General features: G+C 40.2%; 1 protein-coding gene across 1 annotated transcript; it reads right to left on the reverse strand.

Moving 5' to 3' along the window:
* Window positions 1-543: 543 nt before the first annotated feature.
* GLO1 (glyoxalase I) lies at window positions 544-26343 on the reverse strand. The gene is made up of 6 exons (XM_027524035.1): window positions 26165-26343; window positions 9813-9895; window positions 7060-7200; window positions 6166-6233; window positions 5175-5264; window positions 544-2001 (listed from the first exon to the last, which is right to left on the reverse strand). The coding sequence occupies exons 1-6, from the start codon at window positions 26246-26248 to the stop codon at window positions 1913-1915; spliced, it is 555 nt and encodes a 184-aa protein (XP_027379836.1). The 5' UTR covers window positions 26249-26343; the 3' UTR covers window positions 544-1912.
* Between the last annotated feature and the right edge of the window lie 296 nt (window positions 26344-26639).

Below are 26639 nucleotides of genomic sequence, written 5' to 3' on the forward strand. Positions count from 1 at the left end.
CTCAGGTAAATTAATCTAGAAGTGAGCTGTCCTAATCCCTAGCAAAGCCTGGTGATACAACACATATTTTTCAACACATCTAAGGATGAACTTCGAGAATAAGCAAGGGCTATCTTTTTGGCAAGTTTTACTTAGCAGGCAGAGAAGGCTTCTTTCTGTGGGAATACGGTTTAAATGATTAAATTTATGAATCTAATAACCCTCCCACTAGGGGAGGCTTATTTATGAATCTAATAACCCATTAACCTAAAATGTACTAGCATTGCTTAACCACAACTCACTTTTGACATTTCGGCTTTCTTCTCTGCACTTTTTCTATCAAAATCCTTCATCCTTATCTCCTTTCCTCTTCTCATCTTCCTCACTCTTCATTATTCATAGAAACTGTGTGCTTTGCTGGATGTAGAGAATTACAAACTATTCCCAGTTCTCGATGAGTCTGCAAGCCCCTTCAAATCCTTGCAGTACTCCTCAAGGGCAGTTTTTCTTTTCTTTTCTTTTTTTTTAAGAAAGAATGTACAGAATAGAAGTGTACAAATTAAGCATAGTCTTATCTAAAATTTTATTTCAGTCTGAGTATTGCCACTTGTTCAAATAGCTCACATAAACCCATTCCATCCAAAAAGGAAATATAAAATGCTTCTAACAGCATAAGACCTATCCAAAGGTCTTCCAATAGTGTCCGCATGCAAAAAAAAAAAAATCTAAATGGAGTTAAGCCATAAACTGGATGTTCTTATTATCTGTGCCGTAAGAAATATTCAACATCAGTTTGGTTTTAAAAACCCATCAAATATCAGTCATGGCAAGGAAGATCACTGAGCTGACTTCTGATAACTAAGTTGTGTTATCACTGAACGTAACGTATCCTACATGATCGCTGCCATGTGGAAGACCTTGGGGTAGGGGCTTTTCATAAGTAACACAAGCACCACTTGCACAGGGATGGCCGGGCATTCCCAGAGCAGCTGTGTGCTCCTGACTTCCTCCACTGCTTCTTCCTCACCATGGTACTCAAGCCTCCAAAGCCGAGAAGGCAATGCTCAACCTCACTGAAGGCTTTTACAAAGAAGACTAATGAAGGAGATGTTGTGAGGTACAGCTAAATACTAAAAGTGATGACGATGATGAGATCTTGAGTACTTGAGCCTATTTATATTGCCTTGGATTCACTGATTTTGCATGTTAGTCTGCTTTCTATCTCACAGGACACTGTGGAGGATTAAGTGAGATAAAGTATGTGACAGTCTAGTTTGTGTCTGCATAACCAGTATATAATATTCCCATCCTCCTCCCCATCCCCAAAGAGGCTAGTCCTTGAACTTTCAGAGTACTCTGTAAAGAAGAAATTAGTATTTCTATCTGCATCTGTGTCAGCATGATTCTAAATTTCTCCCGAGAGTCACTTCTCTTTTGTAAAATAAACTTTATACTATTTGAAATATACGTGAGCTTCATTTTTGTTCAGGGTTTTTAACTTCTCATTGTGAAAAGTTACTTCTGAGGAACTGAAACCCCAGAAGGTAACCATAACAAAAACATGTTCAGTGTTTTTTTATATTTTAAATGATGGTTCAAAGGCAGACTTGTAGACTTGTATCTCTTCAGGAGATGGAAGGCAAATGCAGCCTCTGAAGGGAACTGTTCTAATTATTGCCTAAAAAAGTAAAGTTATACAACTAGATTCAAGGACATAAGACAAGGCACTACATTAAAACTAGGATGACTGAACAACAGTTAGGGGGAAACAGCTGAAAGAGTAAAGGGAGAGAGATTTAAGAATAATCTGAGTTGGGACAAGGATCCATCAGTCCTGGATGCTTCTGTTATCTGAATATCTTGAATCACATGATTTCCTGTTTTACCTTCTACAATGTCTCCACTGAAATTTCAAATCAGCATTCTCACAGAACTAAATAATAGTTATCATTGTGTTGGGATTCAAAATTTCAATCCAGTAACCATCAGGATCTTGAATAAATGCCAGGCCTTTCATTTTACCTGTAAAACAAAATAATTTTCATTATTTGAGAGACCTAAAAAAATATATATATATATAAATTTAAAATAATGTTTATTAATTCAAATTTTATTTTACATTTTAGTTAATTACATTATTTCATTTATAGTTTTAACTTCAAAAAATCTATTGGTGTGGCCCAGATGCACGAGTTTCAGAATGACACATTTTATCTTCTACACATAGCTGTAAACCAACTCTCCTGAAATAAACAGTGGGACTGGCTGTATCTTGTAGGTATCAGGTAACTACTGCACCTGCACAATGTAACTTCATGCAGCTAGTTGAGTAGTCACAGAAACTGCCTTATTTTAAAGAGGAAAAAGACAGCAGATGCTCAAGGGAGCCGGTAGCATGGCGCATCTAGCCAGCCAAGGGACCCAGATGCTTGGTCATACACTATTCTGTGTAACCCAAGCTGTGCCAATCAGATTCTTTCTCCCAGGACCTCATGACTGGGACTGAGAGGGTAACAGGTCTAGGAGTAGAGTTGTTTGCCTAAATGGAAAAAGTGTGACCTCAGAAATTTATTTTGGTACCAAGATGCTGAATTAGTTTGACTTTTATCTCTGGCTCCTCTCCTCAAGATCAGCCTCAGAGGAACACAGATAAAAAATGGGGGGGAGAAAAGTATGATGCCTCTGATGTAACAGTTGGGGACAGAAATGGTAGGGGTGAGGTGGTGACTATTTTAACCCACTTTGTGTGGAAGGGGTACTTGTGGCCAGACCACAAGGCAGGCCATCGTGGCTGTGGGAGAATAAACAAGGAGTTTTGCTAGTTTGGCTCTTGCTTCTCCCAGTGCCTTGGGCCTCAGCACCTACTCCCACAGTGCGGGAGGTTCGAACGACTGGTTCAGATGTCCTCGGGGGTAGGTAAGGGCAGAAAAACAGGTGGGGAGCAACTCATCTCCCAGAGGTTACACGTGCCACACAACCAGAGTTAGGGAAAAACAATGCCAGGAGCGTCTCCTACAAATACTACATCAGGGACAAAGGGGGCAAAGGATATGACTACAGAATGTGAAGTATTTGTCTTAACTCTTATTTTCTCTCTCTGCCCTGCACATGTCCCTGATATCACTTGGAATTTTAAGAACCAAGGTCTGGTCTTCCCCCACTCACATTGCCTGATGGCAGGAGGAGAAGGGGATGACAGAGGATGAGATGGTTGGATGGCATCACCGACTCAATGGACATGGGTTTGGGTGGACTCCTGGAGTTGGTAATGGACAGGGAGGCCTGGCGTGCTGCGGTTCGTGGGGTCACAAAGAGTCAGAAACAACTGAGCGACTGAACTGAACTGATGGTTGGAATAGCTAATAGTTTCAGTAAAAAAATAAAAACAAACCCACCCAAATCTCTGAGACCAAAATAATAAGAATTTGAGGAATATAACTATAAAACAAACAATGGATTATAAATTCTAACTGAAGAACAAATATGAGATTGATAGACCAAGAACTATTGAAATATGTAAAAACAATGAGGAATATTAAATATAACCAATATGAAATAAGAATAAGAAAATATTAAAGAAAGTCAGCAAAAATTAGAAATCAAAATTATAATGAAGTGAAGTGAAAGTTGCTCAGTCGTGTCCGACTTTTTGTGACCCCATGGACTGTAGCCTTCCAGGCTCCTCTGTCCATGGAATTCTCCAGGCAAGAATATTGGACTGGGTAGCCATTCCCTTTTCCAGGGGATCTTCCCAACTCAGGAAATGAACCCAGGTCTCCTGCACTGCAGGCATATTCTTTACTGTCTGAGCCACCAACGGAGCCCAAGGATACTGGAGCGGGTAGCCTATCTGTTCTCCATGGGATCTTCCAGACCCAGGAATTGAACTGGGGTCTCCTGCACTGCAGATGGATTCTTTACCAGCTGCGCAATATAAAAGGAAGTCAGCAAAAATTAGAAATCAAAATTATAATAGGTGAAATAATACAATAGATGAGAATACAAAAGACGAATATAAGAACAGATACATCTGAGGAAAAATTAGCTAATTAGTATGCCAGTTTGAAGAAATCCCCAGAAGGAAGTCAAGGACAAAGAAAACAAATATAAAAAGCTTCTAGGACAAAACAGAAGAAAATAAACAAAGGAACACAAATCAGCAGATTTTTCAGCAGCAACACTGGATGGGAAAAATAAGACAACAGAGTTGTATTTTCAAGACTGAAGGAAAATAAACCTAAGGTTTATAGACAACAAAACTGTCATTTATATATATATAAAGGTGAGGTTCTGGGGTATATGGAATGCCTCAAGAGTTCTGCCTCACAAACCCTTTGAAAGCAGTTTTGGTTGAGGTACTTAATAAAGGGACAGAAAAATCCAAAAGATGTTACAGCAAGAGATATATGGAGAAAAAAATATATACCTTTACATATTTATTATCTTAAAAAAACAAGCCAAAGAAAAAAGAAAAATAAATCAATACTATCCCAGCCTGGGTATAGTAAGATAATGGAGGTAGAAGGGAGCAAGTTCTTGTTTTACTGGGGAGGATGATTTTTGGATATCAAATCTCCTAATTGGAATTAAAAAAAAAAAAAAAAAGATGGAAATGAAACAGTGAAATATTCCAAATTAAAAATTTTAAAAATAAAATGGGATGGCAAAAATAGATCTAAATAAAATAATTATAATACATGTAAATCCAACAAAATCCAGATACATACTATTGTCAAGAGACATACCTAAATCATAAGGACATGCCAAAGTTGTAAAAGGATGAAAAAGAAAAACCAAATAATTATGAACTGAACAGACTTGCTGTAGTTACATTAAGAGCAGAAGAAACAGACTTTAAGGAACTTAGTTTTTGGGTGGCTAGATAGACCTGAGATAGTAAAAGCTGGTGGTCACTGAGAAATGGGCAGGGTTGAGGGGTGGAGAGGCGGCCTCAGTCTTTGGCGGCTCTCCAGATCCTGCAATTAGTCCCATGTGAAGCCACCCTCGAGTTTGCCTTTTGGTTTCCTAAGGTAACTCAGTGTGCTTCCAATCATTTCTCTTTCCTTAAGCTGGTTGGAGTAGGATTCAAAGTCACTTGCAACCAAAAGGTTTAACTACAACAGGACCCTCTGTGAGTGCTTAGTAAATGTCACAGAACTAAAGAGAGGCCTGAAGAAAACAAGTAGCAGACTCACCATCATCAGGTTTCTTCACAAATTTGACTCCCAGTTCTTCAAATCTTTTACAAGCACCATGAACATCAGGAACAGCAATTCCAATGTGACCTTAGGTAAAACCGCCCCCAAAACAAGGCAGAGAGAAAGAAGGAAAAATTACAACAGGGTATCCATGTGCCACAAGTGGCTTCCAAAACTAGTTAATTTCAAAACACAAGGCATCTGTAAACAGACTGAATCAAGCTGGTTCAAAACCTATAAAATATTAAAGAACAAGAATCTAAGTGGCTGGGTATAATAATTAGTTGCTCTAAATTATAAATTATTTGACATAAGCCCAATATTTGCTCATAAAGAGTTCAATCTGTTAATAACCTACTTAAAAAAACGATATCCATTTATTCATGCTTAATAAGCTAATTGTTGATAATGACTATATACCAGTCCATTTAAACTGATAATCCTGGCATTTGATTGAGAGATTTTAGATTAAGGCAGAAGTGTATACTAGCAGAAATTAGGATTATTATTAACCATCATTTTTGGTTTTGTTCTTTAATTTAAAAGTCTACTGGAAATACAGTACTGAGACTGAAAAATGAAACCATGGTGAGAGAATAAATGTAAAGTTTAGATTGACATGATGAAATTATATTCCTAAATAAAATTAGGCTTCCCTGGTGGCTCAGATGGTAAAGAATCCACCTGTAATGCAGGAGACACAAGTTCAATCCTTGGGTTAGGAAGATGCCCTGGAGAAGGGAATGGTTATCCACTCCAGTATTCTTGCCTGGAGAATTCCACAGACAGAGGAATTAGTCCTCTGTCTAATTCCACAGGGTATATAGGTTCACCAAGAGTTGGACACAACTTACATGTGGAAATAAAAATAGCCATACTAACAAAAATCTAAAAATTAATGTTTTAGATTGCTTACAATCATAAATAGGTACCCAATGCAAAATCACAAAACCATAAAAGTGTATTACACACAAATAGGCAAACATACCAAATCCTCGAGGGTCTGAATTGCCACTGTGGTAACTCTGGGTCTCATCATCTTCCGTGCCCCAATTGCTACAGATGGAGAGAAAACATAATTCTAAGTGACCTGGAGAACAGAAATTCTGAAAGGAAAGCTGCAACAATCTTTGAAATCTTTCCATGTATATATGCTACTTAATACACTTGGTCTAATCTCTGCTACTGTACACGTTAAGTTTTCAACAACAGAAAGAGCAAACAGGCAAAGAATGATGAACTAGACTAAGGAGACAATAAAACTAGGCATTTGGATAAGAATAAAAATGATAATAATAGCAACTACCATTCATTGTGCTATGGACTTTATATTTCATGAAGCCCTCAAAACAGCTGCATGGGTTAGATCTGAGCATCTCCATTTTACAAATGAGACTGCCACTTAGGGAGGTGGTATAACTTGATCACAGAGCTGTCATCAGAGGCAAGACTCAGGCCAGGTCTGTCTGACTCCAGAGCTGTTCTGATTCAGGAGACACGTGAAATAGCACACCCTGAAACAAATCTGTTTTGTTAATTTTTAAAGACTGCACAAAAACAGCATACAGAATAAAACAGAAAGGAGAATGCCTATGACAATCTCAGCTGTAGTATCCAAACATTCATTAGCTACATTTTGACAAACATCTTGCCATTTCATTATTACATTCTCTGCAAATGATCTCATTTGCCCTACTTGCACCATAAGAACAATATAAAGATCCATGAAAAAATACTCAAAGATATTGTTACAAATGGAAAGTGGTTAGATAAGACCCAGTTTGAATTAAGCTGGTAAGTAAGGGGGAAAAGTTAAAAAAAAAAAAAAAAAAAGCTTCCAAAAAATGTAGAATATATAAACAAAATAAAGACTCATACTTACTGTGTCAGTTCAAGTGTAGCTTTTCTGGAGAATACCCACGCTACTTTTTCATCTTTATCTTTTGGGATGTCATTTTTATCCTCATAAGCCAAGAAATAGAGTGAAAATTTCATAGTGGGGAAATCAAGTTTCTGGAGTAGTCTGAAATTAAATAACAAGCCTGACTCAACTTACAAGAAAAGTCGATTAATACTAAAATCAACATGACAATATTCGAGTTCTACTGAGAATAAGAACAGTACACAGTGAGGCTGTTTTAATAGAAAAAGCAAGGAAAAATCAATAAAAAAGTCTAATTAAAAAACTTATCTGTAAATATCAGTGAAATTTAAAAAAATTAAATGTAAACTTGTAATTCATCAGTTCTTCAAATACAATGAAAATTAGCTGGATTTATGGTACCTGGATAAGTGTCAAAAGATATCTTCAAAAGAAAATTTTGTTTTTCAGTGGAAAATATAATGTCTCACACCTTTAGGATATATGGCATTCAGTTACTGTGCCAAAACTCCTAGGAAGATAAGGTGAGGACAGGTGTTAAGAGAGGGCAGATTAACAGCACAGAAGACATGAATGTCCATAATAAAGTGGTTGACAGTACCAAATACTGCAGAAAGGTCAGACAGGATTAAGTTTGAGGAGAAGTGAGTAGATACAGAAAGGTCCTGTGAGGGCAGTTTCACCAGCACGCACAGCAGAGGCTGGAGAATGGGAGGTGAGCAAGTGGGATCTATCTGTACAGACAGTCCTAATGATGGGATGGACCGCAAGAGAGCAGAGAGCGACAATTATCCTACAATACAGAAGACTTAAGTTTCTTTTGTAGGTTGAAAAGAGCAGTGGAAAAGGAGAGACTGTGAGAGGAAGTGCATGAATTCCGCATCCTGAGGTTCTGAAGAAGATTCAACAAAGCTGTGGCTTCTAAAATGAACTTAGAGTGTGACGTTATTTCGCAAGGAGTAGGGTGAAATGAGGATACACACAGTATAGTTTTCTTTAGATTACGGAGGATTAAATGCTCAAAAATGACTTCATTCAACACCAATAAGAGGGAATGACTGAAGCATAGCAAATAATAAGTTTCTAGAGTTCTGTTCCAAATCTTCTACTTATTACTGCTATGTAATATGCCTTAGCCCACTAAGATCTACCCACTGACTCATCACAAATAGCTCTTACTCAAACATGTTTATGATGAAGTGTCATACAATTCAAATACTCCAATCACAAAAAACTATCTCTGCACCTACCAAAGCAGACTGCCTAAGCTCTTACAGACCAGTCGAATGGAGCACTTAAACGTGTTTTACACTGCTCTTCTCAGCACAGCATTATCTTTCACTAGAACATCAATCTGTACTCTTGTGTTAGTCGCTCAGGCATGTCCGACTCTTTGCAACCCCATGGACTGTAGCCACCAGCCTCCTCTGTCCATGAAATTCTCCAGGCAAATAAAATGAAGATATACGTTTAAAAAAAAAAAAAAAAAAGAATACTGGAATGGATTGCCATTTCCTTCTCCAGGGGATCTTCCCAACCCAGGGATCGAACCCAGGTCTCCTGCATTGCAGGCAGATTCTTCACCATCTGAGTACTCTATTTGGGGCTCTTTAAAAATAATGTCAACACTGGAGTTGTTTGGACCTGGATTCAAATTCCAGCTCTGCCATGTTCCCACTGTGGGATCTGGTGCCGTAAGTTAATGCCTTTAAGCTTTGGTTTCTTCCTTTCCATGTAAAATGGAAATATAAGCTATTTCATAAGCCTTTTGTGAAGACTGAATGAAAGAACATATAAAGAGCCTGGCAAATAGCAGACGTTCAATACATTTGTTTCATTACGTCCTTTAAATATGTCATGGTGCATTAGTAGCTAAGTCGTGTCTGACTCTTATGACCCCATGAACTGCAGACTGCCAGGCTCCTCTTTCCATGGGATTCTCCAGGCAAGTACACTGGAGTGGGTTGCCATTTCCTTCTCCAGGGGATCTTCCCAACCCAGGAATCCAACCCAGGTCTCCTGCATTGCAGGCAGAATCTTTACTGACGGAGCTATGCGCAAAACCACTTTTTCTGGAAAGAATGACAAGAAACTGTTAACAGCCGTTATCTTTGAAGAGAACTAGGAGAGGGAGGCTGTCATTTTTCACTTTGTATTTCTCGGAAGCAGTCAGATTTTCTAAATATAGACATATACTGTATTACTTGACGTTTTCTCTTAATGTCAATGAAGGTTATCTAGGCAGTAAATTAAAGATTATTTTACTCTCTATACTACCAGAAATAAATAAAAACCCTCATATTATTTAGGGAAACAAATCAAGAAAAGCAAATATGTTAAAGGTATCAAATCAGTGAATATTACTTATTTGGAAAAAGAGAACATATCCTATAAAATGGGACAGATGGTCAACTTTAGGTAAACTCACTAAATTTTCTAAATAATGTGTCTTTATAGCTATATCTTTTCTGAAGAAAACAAGAGGCTAAGAGTGGCCATAACATCAAAATGGTCTGGGCATGTTAAGGATTTAACTGGCAGCTCTCAGTGAAAAGGGAGTTAGAGAAAATGCAAGCACTGGTGTCTTGCTGCCCAGTGAACCTGGCTGGGAGCCTAGTCCCAGACTCCTGGCCAAAAGCACTTTTGTGACCTTTGAAGCAAACTTTAATCTATTTTTAAAACAGATCTGAAAACATTGCCTATATTTGCAAAGCTATGTATTTAAACATCACAGGTACCAACAGTTTACTTACGTCATTCCAAGAATTCTCGTATAAAAATCCAGTGACTTCTTAGGATCCTTAATTCGCAACATGGTCTGCTGCAAGAGAAAATCCTAAGGGGAAACAGTATGTATTCAGTTCAATTCAGTTCAGTCACTCAGTCGTGTCTGACTCTTTGTGACCCCATGAATTGCAGCACGCCAGGCCTCCCTGTCCATGTATTAAACACCTTTAATTTTTACTACTTGTTACCAACATTAGCTTTGCTTTCTGTAACAAGATACCAACAGCCCACTATGGCAATCCCTTAGTCCATCATGGCTTTATTATTGCTTCTGTTCAGTCCATAAAAGCTATGCTGAAATTTGTGTAGCTCGGTCAAAGAGTTGGGTTTAAAAAATTTTTTTTTCTATAGATTTCGTGCCAAGTTCTGTAAAACAAGTTCAACAACCCTGTTTATCCTATCCCTATTTCTATTCTATCCTAAAATCTTTTTAAGCAGCAATCTGGATCTCAAGAATCCTAAAGAGTTCATACTCATTGATCAAGATATTGCCCTTCTAAAAATCTATCTAAGGAAATAATTAGAAACTTTGACAAAGATTTATGTATAAAGACATTCATCACCGCATTTACAAAGTAACTGTGTGCCAAATACTGTTCTAAATGATTTACAGAAATTAACTTATATGATCTTCATAACAACCCTCCTTATGATATATATATTATATATATATATATAATGTATATATTATACCATCCCCATTTTACTATTGAGAAAGTAACTGGCAGAGAAAAAAAAAACCTCAGTCCAAACAGTTTGGTTCCAAAGTCCTTGCTTTCAACCACCTTGCTAAACTGCCTCTAACAATGAAGAAATAGTTAGATAAACTAGTTGTTGTTGCTTAGTAGTGAAGTCGTGTTAGACTCTCTGCAATCCCATGGACTGTAGCCCACCAGGCTACTCTGTCCATGGGTTTTCCCAGGCAAAAATATTGGAGTGGGTTGCCATTTCCTTCTCTAGGGGATCTTCCCGACCCAGGGATTGAACCTGCATCTCCTGCTTTAACACAGGCATAATAGAATATATGAAGACATTTAAAATGCTGTTTTAGAAGTATGTGGACATACATACGATATTATGACATACATGTTATATGTCAATTTTATCTCAATAAAGATGGCAAAAACAGTTTAGAAAATGGAAAGATACACCACTTTTCTGATTGAGAAGACTTAATAAGATAAATACATTATTTCTAAGAAAACACAGAGTAATATAAATTCCAAAATCATTTAACCTTAAAAAAAAGTCTATATATGGCAAAAAGATTAACAAATACATTCAATGTTAATGGATTTATTCATAAGAGTAAAGGCATATAAATCCTTTGCTGCCAAAGTATTATTTGGATGATAGTTAAAAAAACAAGCAGGGTTTGCTTTTTATAAAATGATTTAGTTATTCTATGCTCAGGTAACAGTTTTCTTTTTATCACCAAAACATTCTGTTAATTCTCTGTAACAGAATGTTAAACCACTCTGTTACTTCTGATAAACACTCAAATGATTTTGGAAAAAAGTTTCTTTAAAAGTTACTAAAAATCACTGTTTATTGCTATTGTTCTAAAATATTGTTTGAAATAAATATATCTTGTGTCTAAAGAAAGACTTGTGCCTAAAAGTTGATGTCTTATCTCATGGGACAGTTTTTAACTTTGTCTCTCCCTTTGGGTGTTCAGTTGCTAAGTCGTGTCCAACCTTTGCAGCCTCATGGACTACAGCCTGACAGGCTCCTCTGTCTTTGGGATTTCCCAGGCAAGAATACTGGAGTGGGTTGCCATCTCCTTCTCCAGGGGATCTTCCCAACTTGGGGATGGAATCCTCATTGCCTGCATTGCAGGTGGATTCTTTACAACTGAGCCCCCAAGGATGTCTTTCCCTTATTATGCTCTAAATTCAGAACAGTAAAAGATGTCTTTTATGCTCAAAAAGTTTCAGGCTTTCTCGGTTAACTGCTAAGCAACAAAGATTTGCTCCTCTGCCTTACAAAAAGAAAGAATAATAGAAATAATCAGTCTTTTGCAGGAGTGGGAGAGGGCAATTTCCAAATTTAATTAATTTAAAACTACTGTGCAAAAACGTTAAAGGTCCAATCAGGGATGTTTCTAGTACATGTACTATGTGCCTACAATATAATCCTGACAAAACTATAAAAAGCAGAGCCGGGAATGAACCAAAGGATCAAGGTATAAGATTTTTTTTTTTTTGGTATAAGACATGAACGTAGGGCTTCACTTTTTACGAATGTCCAATGGCTCCAGCACTATTTGTTCAAAAAATCTATCCTTTCTCCACTGAATTACTTTTGCATCTCTGTGAAAAATTTGTTGGGTTTTTATTAGTGAGTTTATTTCTGGGTTCTACTCTTTTCCACTGATCTATATCAGTTGTAACTTACACAGCATTTGGCATCATCATAAAATGGTTTGAGTGAAGTGTAGAAACCTTATCTCTCCTTATATCCCTTTCCTCTCTCTGATTTATAACTGTCTTAAAATATTTCCACTGCTGGGCCGGGGCAGAATTCTAGGTTTTCCGTGTTTCTCCACTGATAACAGCACGAGGGGAAAGACTGTTACTGCCTGGCAAGACGAAATCATCGCTCCCTAGTCTTCTCTGATGCTACCGTAGCACGGGGAGGTTGAGCACCTTATTATAGCCAGTTGGCTGGAAGACTAAACTCCCCACTCAGCCTCTGCTGGCACAGGTGTGGCTGAGGCCACTGTTTTCTCTATGGGATTTGGTTGTAGTAGAGCACTTGTTGTCTAAAAGTTTTCTGACTTATCAGGAAATACTGTATATTTCCTGGTCCTGTGGGTAGAGAAAGTAGGCATTCATTCAGCTTTTTTGTGTGTGCATCCATTGGCATTTCCAGATCACTAAGCCTTTAGCTCTAAGTCTGGGCTATATGAGGCAGAGAGAAAACCCAGGAAACTTACTGCCATGAGGTTCCTAGGGTTTCAAAGTCCCTACCCAGTCTGCCTTCTTCTCTCTGCTTTGCAGAGTCTTCCTATTTTTGTTTTATATAAGCATATCTTGTTTCATTGCACATCACTTTGTTATAGTTCACAGATACTGGTTGTTTTTTCCCCCCAAATTGAAGGTCTGCAACAATCCTGTGCCCAACAAGTCTATCAGTGATACTTTTCCAACAGCATTTGCTCACTTTGTATCCCTGACCACATTTTGGTAATTCTCACAATACTTCAAACTTTTCATTACATTTGTTATGATGATCTGTGATCAATGATCTTTGATACTATTACTGTGATTGTTTTGGGGTGCCATGAACCACATCCACATTAGATGACAAACTTAATTGAAAAACATTGTGTGTGTTCTGACTACTCCACTGACAGCCCACTGCCCCATCTCTCTCCCCATCCTCAGGCTTCCCTATTCCCTGAGACACGATACTGAAATTAGATCAATTAATAACTGTGCAATGGTCTCTAAGACTTCAAATGAAAGGAAGAGTTCCATGTCTCGTATTTTAAATCAAAAGCTAGAAATGATTAAGCTGAGCGAGGAAGGTGTTTCAAAACCTAAGACAGACTGAAAGCTAGGCCTCCTGCACCAAGTTAGCCAAGTTGTGAAGACAAAGAAAAAGCTCTTTAACGAAGTTAATAGTGCACTCCGGTGAATACACAAATGATAAGAAAGTAAAACAGCCTTATTCCTGATATGGAGAAAGTTTTAGAGATCTGGATAAAAGATCAAACCAGTCAACATTCCTTCAAGCCAAAGCCTCATCCAGAGCAAGGCTCTCTCTCCCATTCTAGAGGGCAGAGAGAGGTGAGGAAGCTACAGAAGCAAAGTCTGAAGCTATCAGTGGTTGGTTCATGAAGTTTAAGTAAAGAAGCTAGTTGCATAACATAAAAGTGCAAGGTAAAGTAGCAAGTGCTGATGCAGAAGCTGCAGTGAGTTATCCAGAAGATCTAAGATAATGAACGAAGGTGGCTGCACTAAACAGACTTTCAATGTAGATGAAACAGCTTTCTATTGGAAGAAGATGCCATCTAGGACGTTCACAATTGGAGAAAAGTCAGTGCCTTCGAAGCTTCAAAGGATAGGCTCATTCTCTTGTAGGAGCAAAAACAGCTAGTTACTTTAAGTTGAAGCCAATGCTCATTACCATTCTGAAAATCCTAGGGTTCTTAAGAATCATGCTGAATCTCCTCTGCCTGTGGTCTTTATAAATGAACAATAAAGCCTGGATGATAGCGTATCTGCTTACAACATCGTTTACTGAATATTTTAAGCCCACAGTTGAGACTTACTGCTCAGAAAAAAAATAAGATTCCTTTAATACATTCATTCAAAATGCACTTGGCCATCTAAGAGCTCTGACGGAGGTGAACAATGAGATTAATTTTGTTTCCATGCCTGCTAACACAATATCCATTCTTGCAGTCCATACATCAAGGAGTAATTCTGATTCCCAAGATTTATTCTTTAAGAAATATATTTTGTAAGGCTATAGCTGTCATAGATGATGATTCCGCTAATGAATTTGGGCAAAGTAAATTGAAAAACTTCTGGAAAGGCTTCACCATTCTAGATGCCATCTAGAACATTCATGATTCATGGGAAGAGGTCACAGTATCAACATTAATAGGAGTTTGGAAGAAGCTGATTGCAACCCTCACGGATGACTTTGAGAAGTTCTCTGCAGTGGAGGAAATAACTGCAGATGTGGTGGAAATAACAAGAGAACTAAAATTAGAAGTGGATCCTGAAGATGTGACTGAATAGGTGCAACCTCAGGATAAAAGTTTCAATCTTGCATTAGCTAAACTTTCAGAAATTTTTATACTTGTCTGAACTGTGTGTTCTCGTCTTAATAACAGTGAGGCCAACTCTCCATGGAGCCTATCAACTCTCTCTCCCAATGAATTTTCAAATGTGATGCATTACCCCCAGCAAAGGGTCTTCTTCAGGTTCAACTAAGCATTCAGAGTCACAAGACAACTATAGGCTAGGAGGCTATCCGTCAGGAAAACACAGTTTACCAACAGAGTGGTGTTAGGTGTCTCTCTTCAGCAAGAGTTTGGAAAAGAATCTATACAGCTCGGGTGCAGGGAGAAGATCCACGTTAGGGCAGGAGTGGGAATCACCCTGGTGTCGAAGCCCTGTGTACCACTATCTCTAGTAGCAACTCCACAGGCACAGCTTTCAGAATTTTCACATGGGACAGTGATAAGAGTCACTGAATTCAGGCATACCCAAAGCTATATTAGATATTTATAATTCTCCCTTTGCAGATGCAACCTTCCAGTCAAGTTATTTCTACTGAAAGCAATATTGCCAAGTAGCAAATAGCATTTTCGTAGGAAAGAGAGCTGCTGCTGCTGCTGCTAAGTCGCTTCAGTCATGTCCGACTCTGTGCGACCCCATAGATGGCAGCCCACCAGGCTCCCCCGTCCCTGGGATTCTCCAGGCAAGAACACTGGAGTGGGTTGCCATTTCCTTCTCCAATGCATAAAAGTGAAAAGTCAAAGTGAAGTCGCTTAGTCATTTCCGACTCTTAGCAACCCCATGGACTGGAGCCTACCAGGCTCCTCCGTCCATATGATTTTCCAGGCAAGAGTACTGGAGTGGGGTGCCATTGCCTTCTCCGAGGAAAGAGAGCTAGAGATAACCAAAGGTCAGATTCTTATCAAGGAAAAAAAGCCTAACTTTTTAACCCCTAGGTGTCACATCTCCTATGAATTAGAAATGGATAAAGTTTTGCTTTTTCCTGACTTAAAAAAAAAATTGCAATTGCCTTCTGTGAAAGTTCATTTTGGAAAAAGAAGTGTATTTGAGGGGAAGACTATTTACTATGTGACAGCTGGAGCACATGGTTGATATACTATGCTATGATACATTTTTTTTTTACTATCTTTTTCCTACTATTACTTCTCTGATTCAACCTATGTCAGAGAATAACAGTTGTTCCAGAAAATAATTCAGCCACTTCCTCTACACTTATTGTCCTATCTAAATTGATTTCATGTGGTTCTTTCCTTCTTCCCACTCAACAGCTAACAACATACTGCAAGTATACTTGACCTATAAATAAGGAAGACAAAAACAGGTAGGAGACACAAAGGAAATTAGTTTTATTTTAAAAATTACCTATGGTATTTGTAAACATACCTGCACCCGACTACTCTTACAACAAATAAAAGAAACAGGAATATCCTGGAAGCCCTCAGTATCATGAGGCCTTTCAAATCTCATGCAAAGGGAGAAAAACATACACAAGTAGGAAAGAAATATTAATAATTCTTCAGAGGCAATGTGATTCAAATGCTGGCTCTCTCTGTTACCCTGAGTAAATCATTACTTTTCTTGAACATCAGTTTTCACATGTTTAGAATGGAAATAATAATGGTTTTCAGCTCTTAGGGCTGAGTTGGAAAATAAATGGGAAAATGCATGTAAGTGCTTAGCAGAGTACTGTCTCAGAGTAAGTTACTCTACTTACTATTGCTCTTGTTGTTATTATTATAAAATATACCCCAGAATTTGTACTACCAACTATTGCTTTTGATTCCCAAGTCTGTATTCCCCAGCCCATACCTCTAACCTCAGCTCTGGATTTACATCTCCATCTGTCTACTCATTTCCACCTGAGTCAAATATCAAATTAATCACAGCCCAGATAAACACTCCTACTATTAATACATCCCCCTCAGGGAATGTCTCTAGAATCCCTTGTTAGCCCAAGTCAGACACATGGACAAATCTTCCTAGTTCCTAGTTTCTTTCTGCCACTCCTTCTGTAACCCAATCCAAGCGTTGGATTGGATCAACCTGACTGCTCAAGTCCCTCTGGAATCTTTGTCCTTGCCTCTCCAATGATCACTACTACCTTGCTCATGTCTTCACTACTTCCTGCCTGAGCGAGTGTCCAAACCTCCCTGGAGGGCTTCCCTGCTGGTCACGTTGGTCAGGAGCTGGCTTTCCAGTGCAGGTGGTGCGGTTTGATTCCTGGGTGGGAAGCTAGGACCCCACAAGCCTTGCCGCCAAAAGAACCAAAACATAAACACAGAAGCAACATTGTAACAAAATCAATAGACTTTGAAAGTGATCCACATAAAAAAAAAAAAAAAAAGAAGCCTCCCAGGTCTGTCTGCTTCTTGTGAGCTTCAGTTCAGTTCAGTCGCTCAGTCGTGTCCGACTCTTTGCGACCCCATGAATCGCAGCACGCCAGGCCTCCCTGTCCATCACCAACTCCCGGAGTTCACTCAGACTCACGTCCATCGAGTCAGTGATGCCATCCAGCCATCTCATCCTCTGTCGTCCCCTTCTCCTCCTGCCCCCAATCCCCCCAGCATCAGAGTCTTTTCCAATGAGTCAACTCTTTGCATGAGGTGGCCAAAGGACTGGAGTTTCAGCTTTAGCATCAGTCCTTCCGAGGAAATCCCTGGGTTGATCGCCTTCAGAATGGACTGGTGGGATCTCCTTGCAGTCCAAGGGACTCTCAAGAGTCTTCTCCAACACCACAGTTCAAACCCAAATGCAATCCAGAGTGATGCAATCCAGAATTCTGAGAACGCTACCAGACTGAGCTTTCTATAATAAAAACCCAGTTGTGTCATTTCTGGGTTAAAGATCAGAATTTCAATGGTGCCTTACAGCTTTAAGAAGAAAATCCCCAAAGCAAGCGCATACAGTTGTTGCATACTTCTCTAACTTCATCTTTTGTCATTACTCCACTAAACTGGTCATCTTAAATGGTTCTGATTTCATACTCTTAGCAGTTTAAAAAAAAAAAGAGCATGCACCCACCATAAGTGTGTGTGTGTATATATATATATATATCTTTTTAAAATTATACACAGAAATATACTAAAAAAACCAAATATATTAAAAATGTATTTGCCAAACAAAAATCTTCGCAGGATGAGAAAAACGAACCAAGTGGGAATGTTCATATTTTCTCTGAGAATCCCAGTGACTGCTTTGTGTACCTCACCATTAACTCCACTGCCTTATAACTTCAGTCTCATTGTATACTTGCAAGTCCCTGCATCGGTTCTCTATTTTCACTGTGCTTTTATATAAACTACAGTTCTCTCTGCTGAGAAAAGTCATTCATCCATCTAGCCACTGTCCTTATTCTTTCCTTTCCATTTTTCTTCCCTCAATCCCTGCACCCAATTCTACCTAGCTACCTCCTTTGTATTCGGTAAAACCCAACATAAATGTCACCAGTATGCTTGTCTAAAGAACCCCATGAACAGTAAGAAAAAGCAAAAAGTTCGGACACTGAAAGATGAACTCTCCAGGTTGGCAGGTGCCCAATATGCCACTGGAGATCAAGGGAGAAATAACTCCAGAAAGAATGAAGAGACAGAACCAAAGCAAACACAACACCCAGTTGAGGATATGACTGGTGATGGAAGTAAAGTCCAATGCTGTAAAGAACAATATCGCATAGGAACCTGGAATTTTAGGTCCATGAAACATGGTAAATTGGAAGTGGTCAAACAGGAGATTACTGTGGGCAAGAATCCCTTAGAAGAAATGGAGTAGCCATCACAGTCAACAAACAGTCTGAAATGCAGTACTTGAATGCAATCTCAAAAATGACAGAATGATCTCTGTTCGTTTCCAAAGCAAACCATTTAATATCACAGTAATCCAAGTTTATGCCCCGACCAGTAATGCTGAAGAAGCTGAAGTTGAACAGTTCTATGAAGACCTACAAGACCTTCTAGAACTAACACCCAAAAAAGGTATCCTTTTCATTATAGGGGACTAGGGGACTAGAATGAAAAAGTAGGAAGTCAAGAGCTACCTGGAGTAACAGGCAAATTTGGCCTTGGAGTACAGAATGAAGCAGGGCAAAGGCTAATAAAGTTTTGCCAAGAGAAAGCACTGGTCATAGCAAACACGCTCTTCCAACAACACAAGAGAAGACTCTACACATGGACATCCCCAGACGGTCAATACCGAAATCAGATTGATTAAATTCTTTGCAGCCAAAGATGGAGAAGCTCTATACAGTCAGCAAAAACAAGACCAGGAGCTGACTGTGGCTCAGATCATGAACTCCTTATTGCAAAATTCAGACTTAAAGAAAGTAGGCAAAACCACTAGACCATTCAGGTATGACCTAAATCAAAGCCCTTAAGATTATACAGTGGAAGTGACAAATAGATTCAAGGGATTAGATCTGATAGGCAGAGTGCCTGAAGAACTATGGACGGAGGTTCATGACATTGTACAGGAGACAGGGATAAAGACCATCCCCAAGAAAAAGAAAAGCAAAAAAGGCAAAGTGGCTGTCTGAGGGTGTGTTACAAATAGCTGTGAAAAGAAGAGAAGCAAAAGGCAAAGGAGAAAAGGAAAGATATACCCATTTGAGTGCAGAGTTCTAAAGAATAGCAAGGAGACATAAGCAAGCCTTCCTCAGTGATCAATGCAAAGAAACAGAGGAAAACAATAGAGTGGGAAAGACTAGAGATCTCTTCAAGAGAATTAGAGATACAAAGGACACATTTCATGCAAAGATGGGCTCAATAAAGAACAGAAATGGTATGGACCTAACAGAAGCAGAAGATATTAAGAAGAGGTGGCAAGAATACAAACTATGCAAAAAAGATCTTCATGACTCAGATAATCACGATGGTATGATCACTCACCTAGAGCCAGACATCCTGGATTGCAAAGTCAAGTGGGCCTTAGGAAGCATCACTACAAACAAAGCTAGTGGAGGTGATGGAATTTCGTTTGAGCTATTTCAAATCCTAAAAGATGATGCTGTCAAAGTGCTGCACTCAATATGCCAGCAAATTTGGAAAACTCAGCAGTGGCCACAGGACTAGAAAAGGTCAGTTTTCATTCCAATCCAAAAGAAAGGCAATGCCAAAGAATGCTCAAACTACTGCACAATTGCACTCATCTCACATGCTAGTAAAGCAATGCTCAAAATTCTCCAAGTCAGGCTTCAATACTACATGAACCGTGAACTTCCTGATGTTCAAGTTGGATTTAGAAAAGGCAGAGGAACCAGAGATCAAATTGCCAACATCCGTTGGACCATCGAAAAAGCAACAAGAGTTCCAGAAAAACATCTACTTTTGCTTTATTGACTATGCCAAAGTCTTTGACTGTGTGGATCACAACAAACTGGAAAACTCTTAAAGAGATAGGAATACCAGACCACCTGACCTGCCTCTTGAGAAATCTGTATGCAGGTCAGGAAGCAACAGTTAGAACTGGACATGGAACAACAGACTGGTTCCAAATCAGGAAAGGAGTACGTCAAGGCTGTATATTGTCATCCTGCTTATTTAACTTTATATGCAGAATACATCATGAGAAATGCTGGGCTGGATAAAGCACAAGCTGGAATCAAGACTGCCAGGAGAAATATCAATAACCTCAGGTATACGGATGACACCACCCTTATGGCAGAAAGTGAAGAAGAACTAAAGAGCCTCTTGGTGAAAGTGAAAGAGGAGAGTGAAAAAGTTAGCTTAAAATTCAACATTCAGGAAACCAAGATCATGGCATCCGGTCCCACCACTTTATGGCAAATAGATGGGGAAACAATGGAAACAATGAGAGACTTTATTTTGGGGGGCTCCAAAATCACTGCAGATGGTGACTGCAGCCATGAAATTAAAAGACGCTTGCTCCTTGGAAAAAAAGCTATGACCAACCTAGACAGCATAGTAAAAAGCAGAGCCATTACTTTGCCAACAAAGGTCTGTCTAGTCAAAGCTATGGTTTTTCCATTAGTCATGTATGGATTTGAGAGTTGGACTATATAGAAAGCTGAGCACCGAAGAACTGATGCTTTCTAACTGTGGTGCTGGAGTATACTCTTGAGAGTCCCTTGGACTGTAAGGAGATCCAACCAGTCCATCCTAAGGAAATCAGTCCTGAATATTCATTGGAAGGACTGATGTTGAAGCTGAAACTCCAATACTTTGGCCATCTGATAAAAATAACTGATTCATTGGAAAAGACCCTGATGCTGGGTAAGATTGAAGGCGGGAAAAGAAGGGAATGACAGAGGATGAGATGGTTGGATGGCATCACTGACTCAATGGACATGAGTTTGAGTAAACTTCGGGAGTTGGTGATGGACAGGGAGGCCTGGCATGCTGCAGTCTATGGGGTCGCAAAGAGTCGGAAATGACTGAGCGACTGAACTAAACTGAAGAGTCACCAACACTAAAAGTATTCCCTGACCTCCTCATCTACCACTCAGATGGGAAGGGACATCAAGTAACTGTATCAAAGAGGACTGACAGAGACAGTAAACAGAATGTCAGGAGATCACTATTTGGGGATAGCAGCATTGGCTTTTTGAAGCAAGTTAGTATGTCTGCCCGGGATGTGGTGTAGCTGTATATTCTTTGATCTGCCTCTATGACAAAGATGCAAATGATCAACAAACAAGTTGACCTTCTACCACTTTCTCCTTTCCAAACCAGGTCCTCATCACTTTTCTCACCTTTTAGGTGTCCTCATCATCTCTAGGCTTAGATCTCTCCAATCTATTCTATAAAATGATTTGAATCCCTCAGTGGTTCCCCACTAACTATATGAAATCCAATTTTCTTAGAAGTGACACTCCAGGCTCTCTCCAAGATCTGGCTTCAACCTACCATTCCAGTCTTCTCTACCACTGCTTAAATAACTTGAACCAAAAACACATAACTCATTTCTCCAGAACACGTTTCACACTGCATCTTTCTGCCACCTCACCACAGTTTTGCTCAGATGTCTCCTCCACCTAGAAGCCTTCCCATGCAACCATCTCCTATGTGATGTTGGGATCCCATCTATCTTTCAAGGTCTAGGCTCACCCCCACCTTCTTCTTGACTCACTCCCTGATATCCACAGTTAAAATACAACCTTGAATTGTATTGCTTTTCATAGTTTAGAGATCATAGATACATTTTATCCTTATAGCAGCTGCTTTTACAAACTCGGCCCAAGTGTCCTGCTAAGATCATTATGGCCAATGATAGAATTAGGGATTCAAACGTAGGTCTTCAGCCTCCAAATACTCTGATTACATATCATACTATAGACGCTACTGACCTGCAGCATGACATCCCGGAGTGTGAAGTCAAGTGGGCCTTAGGAGGCATATAACAAACAAAGCAGGTGGCAGCAGTGGAACTCTAGCTGAGCTATTACAAATCCGAAAAGATGATGCTGTTAAAATGATGCACTCAAAATGTCAGCAAATCTGGAAAACTCAGCAGTGGCCACAGAACTGGAAAAGGTGAGTTTTCATTCCAATCCCCAAGAAGGGCAATGCCAAAGAATGTTCAAACCACCATACAATTGCGCTCATTTCACGTGCTAGCAAAGTTATGCTCAAAATCCTTCAAGATAGGATTAAGCAGTACCCCCAAGAACTCTGAGATGTACCAGCTGGGTTTAGAAAAGGCAGAGAAACCAGAGATCAAATTGCCAACAATCATTGGATCATGGAAAAAGCAAGAGAATTCCAAAAAAAAAATCCATCCACTTCTGCTTCATTGACTATACTAAAGCCTTTCACTATGTGGATCACAAAAATCTGTGGAAAATTCTTAGAGATGGAAATACCAGACCACCTTACCTGACTCCTGGGGAACCCGTGTGTGGGTCAAGAAGCAACAGTTAGAATGGGACATGGAACAACAGACTGGTTCCAAATTGGGAAAGGAGTACAACAAGGCTGTATGTTGTCACTCTGCCTCGTTAACTTATATGCAGAACATCATGTCAAATGCCAGGATAGATGAATCCCAAGTTGGAATCAAGATTGCTGGGAGAAATATTAACAAACTCAGATATGCAGATGATACCATTCTAGTGGCAGAAAGTGAAAAAGAACTAAAGAACTTCTTGATGAGGATGAAAAAGAGGAGAGTGAAAAAGCTGGCTTGAAACTCAACGTTCAAAAACTAACATTATGGCATCTGGTCCCATCAGTTCAGTTCAGTTCAGTCACTCAGTCATGTCCGACTCTTTGTGACCCCATGAATCACAGCACGCCAGACCTCCCTGTCCATCACCAACTCCCGGAGTTCACTCAGACTCACGTCCATCGAGTCGGTGATGCCATCCAGCCATCTCATCCTCTGTCGTCCCCTTCTCCTCCTGCCCCCAATCCCTCCCAGCATCAGAGTCTTTTCCAATGAGTCAACTCTTCGCATGAGGTGGCCAAAGTACTGGAGTTTCAGCTTTAGCATCATTCCTTCCAAAGAACACCCAGGGCTGATCTCCTTTAGAATGGACTGGTTGGATCTCCTTGCAGTCCAAGGGACTCTCAAGAGTCTTGTCCAATACCACAGTTCAAAAGCATCAAATCTTCGGCAATCAGCTTTCTTACTTCTCGGCAAATAGAAGGTGACAAAGTGGAAGCAGTGACAGATTTTATTTTCTTGGGCTCCAAAATCACTCTGGACAGTGACTGCAGCCATGAAATTAAGACATTTCCTTGGAAGGAAAGCTATGACAAACCTAATGCATGCTAAGTCACTTCAACATGTCCAACTCTTTACAACCCTATGGACAGTAGCCCGCCAGGCTCCTCTGTCCATGGGATTCTCCAGGCAAGAATACTGGAGTGGGATGCCATGCCCTTCTGCAGGGCACCTTCCCGACCCAGGGAATGAACCTGTGTCTTTTTATGATTCCTGCACTGGCAGGTGGGTTCTTTGCCACTAGTGCCACAAACCTAGATATCATATTAAATAGCAGAGACATCACTTTGCCAACAAAGGTCTGTATAGTCAAAGCTGTGGTTTTTCCATAGTAGTCACATAAGGCTGTGAGAGTTGGACTATAAAGAAGGCTGAGTGTTGAAGAATTGATGTTTTCAAACTGTGGTGCTGGAGAAGACATGAGAGTTCCTTGGACAGCAAGGAGATCAAATCAGTCAGTGCTAAAGGAAACCAATCCTGAATATTCATTGGAAGGATTAATGCTGAAGCTCATGCTCCAATACTTTGGCCACGTGATGGGAGGAGCTGACTCTGGAAAAGACCTTGATGCTGGGAAAGACTGAATGCAAAGGAGAAGTGTGTGGCAGAGGATAAGATAACTAGATAGCATCAACAACTTAATGGACATGAATTTGGGCAAACTCTGGGAGATAGCAGAGGATAAGGAAGCCTGGTGTGCAGTAGTCCATGGGGTCAGAAAGAGTCAGACACGACTTGGTGACTGAACAACAAGAGATGCCACCCTTTAAAATCTCCATCTTCTGTGCTCCCACAGTGCTTTATAATTCCAATATATATAATCCCAGTTCCACCTTATGTTATAGTTGGTGTATGTTTGATGCAGGAAGGAACTTCACTTTTTTGTTTATCTCAATATCCCCCAAGGTACCTATCATGCTCTTTACATATATCAGATGATCAATGACCATTGAATTTACGCCTTCTTTGAGTCAAGTTTCAAAACACTATAGTCAGTATCTAGAAGCAGAACAGGGTGGAGACTAGAGTGTGGGCTCTCCCTAGGCAAATTACTCAGCACCACTGTGCCATTGTCTACTTATATGTAACATGGAAATGAGTATGCTTCCTCGCACAGTTGTGAGGATTAAATGAAGTAATGTACTTAACAATGGAGAAGGAATGGCAATCCACTCCAGTATTCTTGCCTTGAGAATCCCATGGACAGAGGAGTCTGGTGGGCTACAGTCCATGGGGTCTCAAAGAGTTGGACAGGACTGAGCAACTAAGCACACGCACTTAACAAACCAGGGTCTGGCACAACTCCACACATACCAGCTACTAGTACTATTACACAGTCCATTTTATGTCCCCCATATGGCACCTCAAGAGCGAAAATGACTAATTCCCAAAAATAATTCCTTCAAATCAAGAGAAATCTACTTAAATTAAGAATGCATAAATTAAGATCACAGGGATTGTATTCAATCAATTTCATCAAGCTCTCTTTGGAATCTTTTTTTTTTAATAGTCCAGTATATAAAATGTCCAATTATCTGGGAAATTAATTTACACTGAATAACTCAATCGGTATTATGTGAAATAACAAGGTATTTAACATTAAAGAGTGTAAAAATAAGATAAGTGTGAGAGGAAATGTATATATTTATTTCTTCCCCCTTAGTCGTGCAGTGACTAACATTTTTCCTAAGCTAAGTATTATCAGGTGGTAGTCAAAGGCTTTAGCAATTAGAAGTGTTTGACTCTTCACCCTGAATGTAAAAAGCAAGCAGGGAATAAAGTCAACAACTGGTCTTAAAGGTCTGTACAAAGCACACACTCAATCTTCAAGAAATTAGAGCTTATCCAGTCAAATGAATGCATACAAAGGCATTTGCAGACAGTGTTGAGTATGCTGGAGCAAACCCCGGAGTGGGTGCCCTGTCTGAACTTGATAAGGCCTGTAGGCACCACACCTGAGTGAGTTACAACTGACTCTCAGTACAAACACGTTAAGCAAGCTGAAAAGCCTTCCTATGCAACCAGTTATTCCTCTCAATGGGTCTCAGCTGCAATAAGAGGATCAGTGAAGGAATTTCCATGATTCTCTTTGGACCTAAGCTCCAGGATTCTAACATTCCTCCCATGGGGCACTAAGCCCAAGCAGAGGAGTAAAGCTGTTAACAACTGTAAAGGCCAACCTAAAGCGAAATTCTGGGCGCGGTTAAAGTCAGGAGCCATCAGATTGGTTTGGAGGAGTTAAACCCGGGGCCAGGGCAGTTACAGAAAAATGACAGGGTCTTCCCTGGTGGTCCAGTGGCTAAGATTCTGCACTCTCAACATAAGAAGCTCCCAATGGATCCCTTGTCAGAGAACTAGATCCCACACGCCACAACTAGGAGTTCGCCTGCCACATCTAAGACACGCCGCAAATCGATAAAAATAAATAATTTTTTTAAAAGAAAAAATAAAGAAAAATCATCCAGGCTGGGAGGATCCGGCGGCACGTAGAAACTTTCGACCAAGACTTGAGTTCTGAAACTGCTCTTACCCGCCAGGGCTATTGACCTGGGGAACACTCACAACCCACAGACAAGGACTCTGATCCTGACTGAGCCAACGTTTCAGGTAACTGTCCCAAGTCAAACAAGGTAGAGCAAGCAGGGTCACAGTCTTTCAAACAACTTAAAAGAAACGGATGCTTTCTCTGATCTGTTGGGACAGCCCACTCCGATCCGTCCAAGGCGGGCGGAAGGGCAGCGGTGGCCGGATGAGGTTCAAGTCCAGAGTTCGAATCATCCAGCCCAAGCCGGGCCTCGTTGAGCCCGGGAACTGCTCCCTCTGGGGGCCCCAGCCGCGCCACGCAGAGGGGGCCCCGACTCGGGAAAATTAGGTTCTGTGCCCACCTTGGTGCTGGGGTCCGGGTCGGAGCAACAGCTGAGGGCAGCCTCGTCGGTGAGGCCGCCGGACGCGGGCTGTGGTTCTGCCATGGCCGCACTGCTGTATCACGGACGACTGTCCCCGGGAATGCAAGACGTACCCACACTCCGCCGGCTCCTAAGCGCTTTTCACCAGCGCCGGCGCGACTGCGCCCAGGGGCGGGCGCCGCTGACTTCCAGCCACTCGCTTGCTGGAAAGGAAGTTGGCTTTCTGCTGATTGGGTCCCAGTTCCTCCGCCCACAGCGCTCTACGCCCAAGACTACAATTCCCAAGGTGCTTTGCGTATGGTGGAGGCCTGCGTGTGGTCTTAAAAAAAAAAAAAAAAACCAAACCCAAATCGGCCCGAAGAAAGTGCGGTTTCTCTATGTCGCTTGATAACCTAATTTTGTTTCCATTTAACTATTAAAGTTTAATAATCACCCATACCTCAAGGCTGCCACG

This window comes from Bos indicus x Bos taurus, chromosome 23 (assembly GCF_003369695.1).
Source record: "Bos indicus x Bos taurus breed Angus x Brahman F1 hybrid chromosome 23, Bos_hybrid_MaternalHap_v2.0, whole genome shotgun sequence".
Taxonomy (NCBI): domain Eukaryota; kingdom Metazoa; phylum Chordata; class Mammalia; order Artiodactyla; family Bovidae; genus Bos; species Bos indicus x Bos taurus.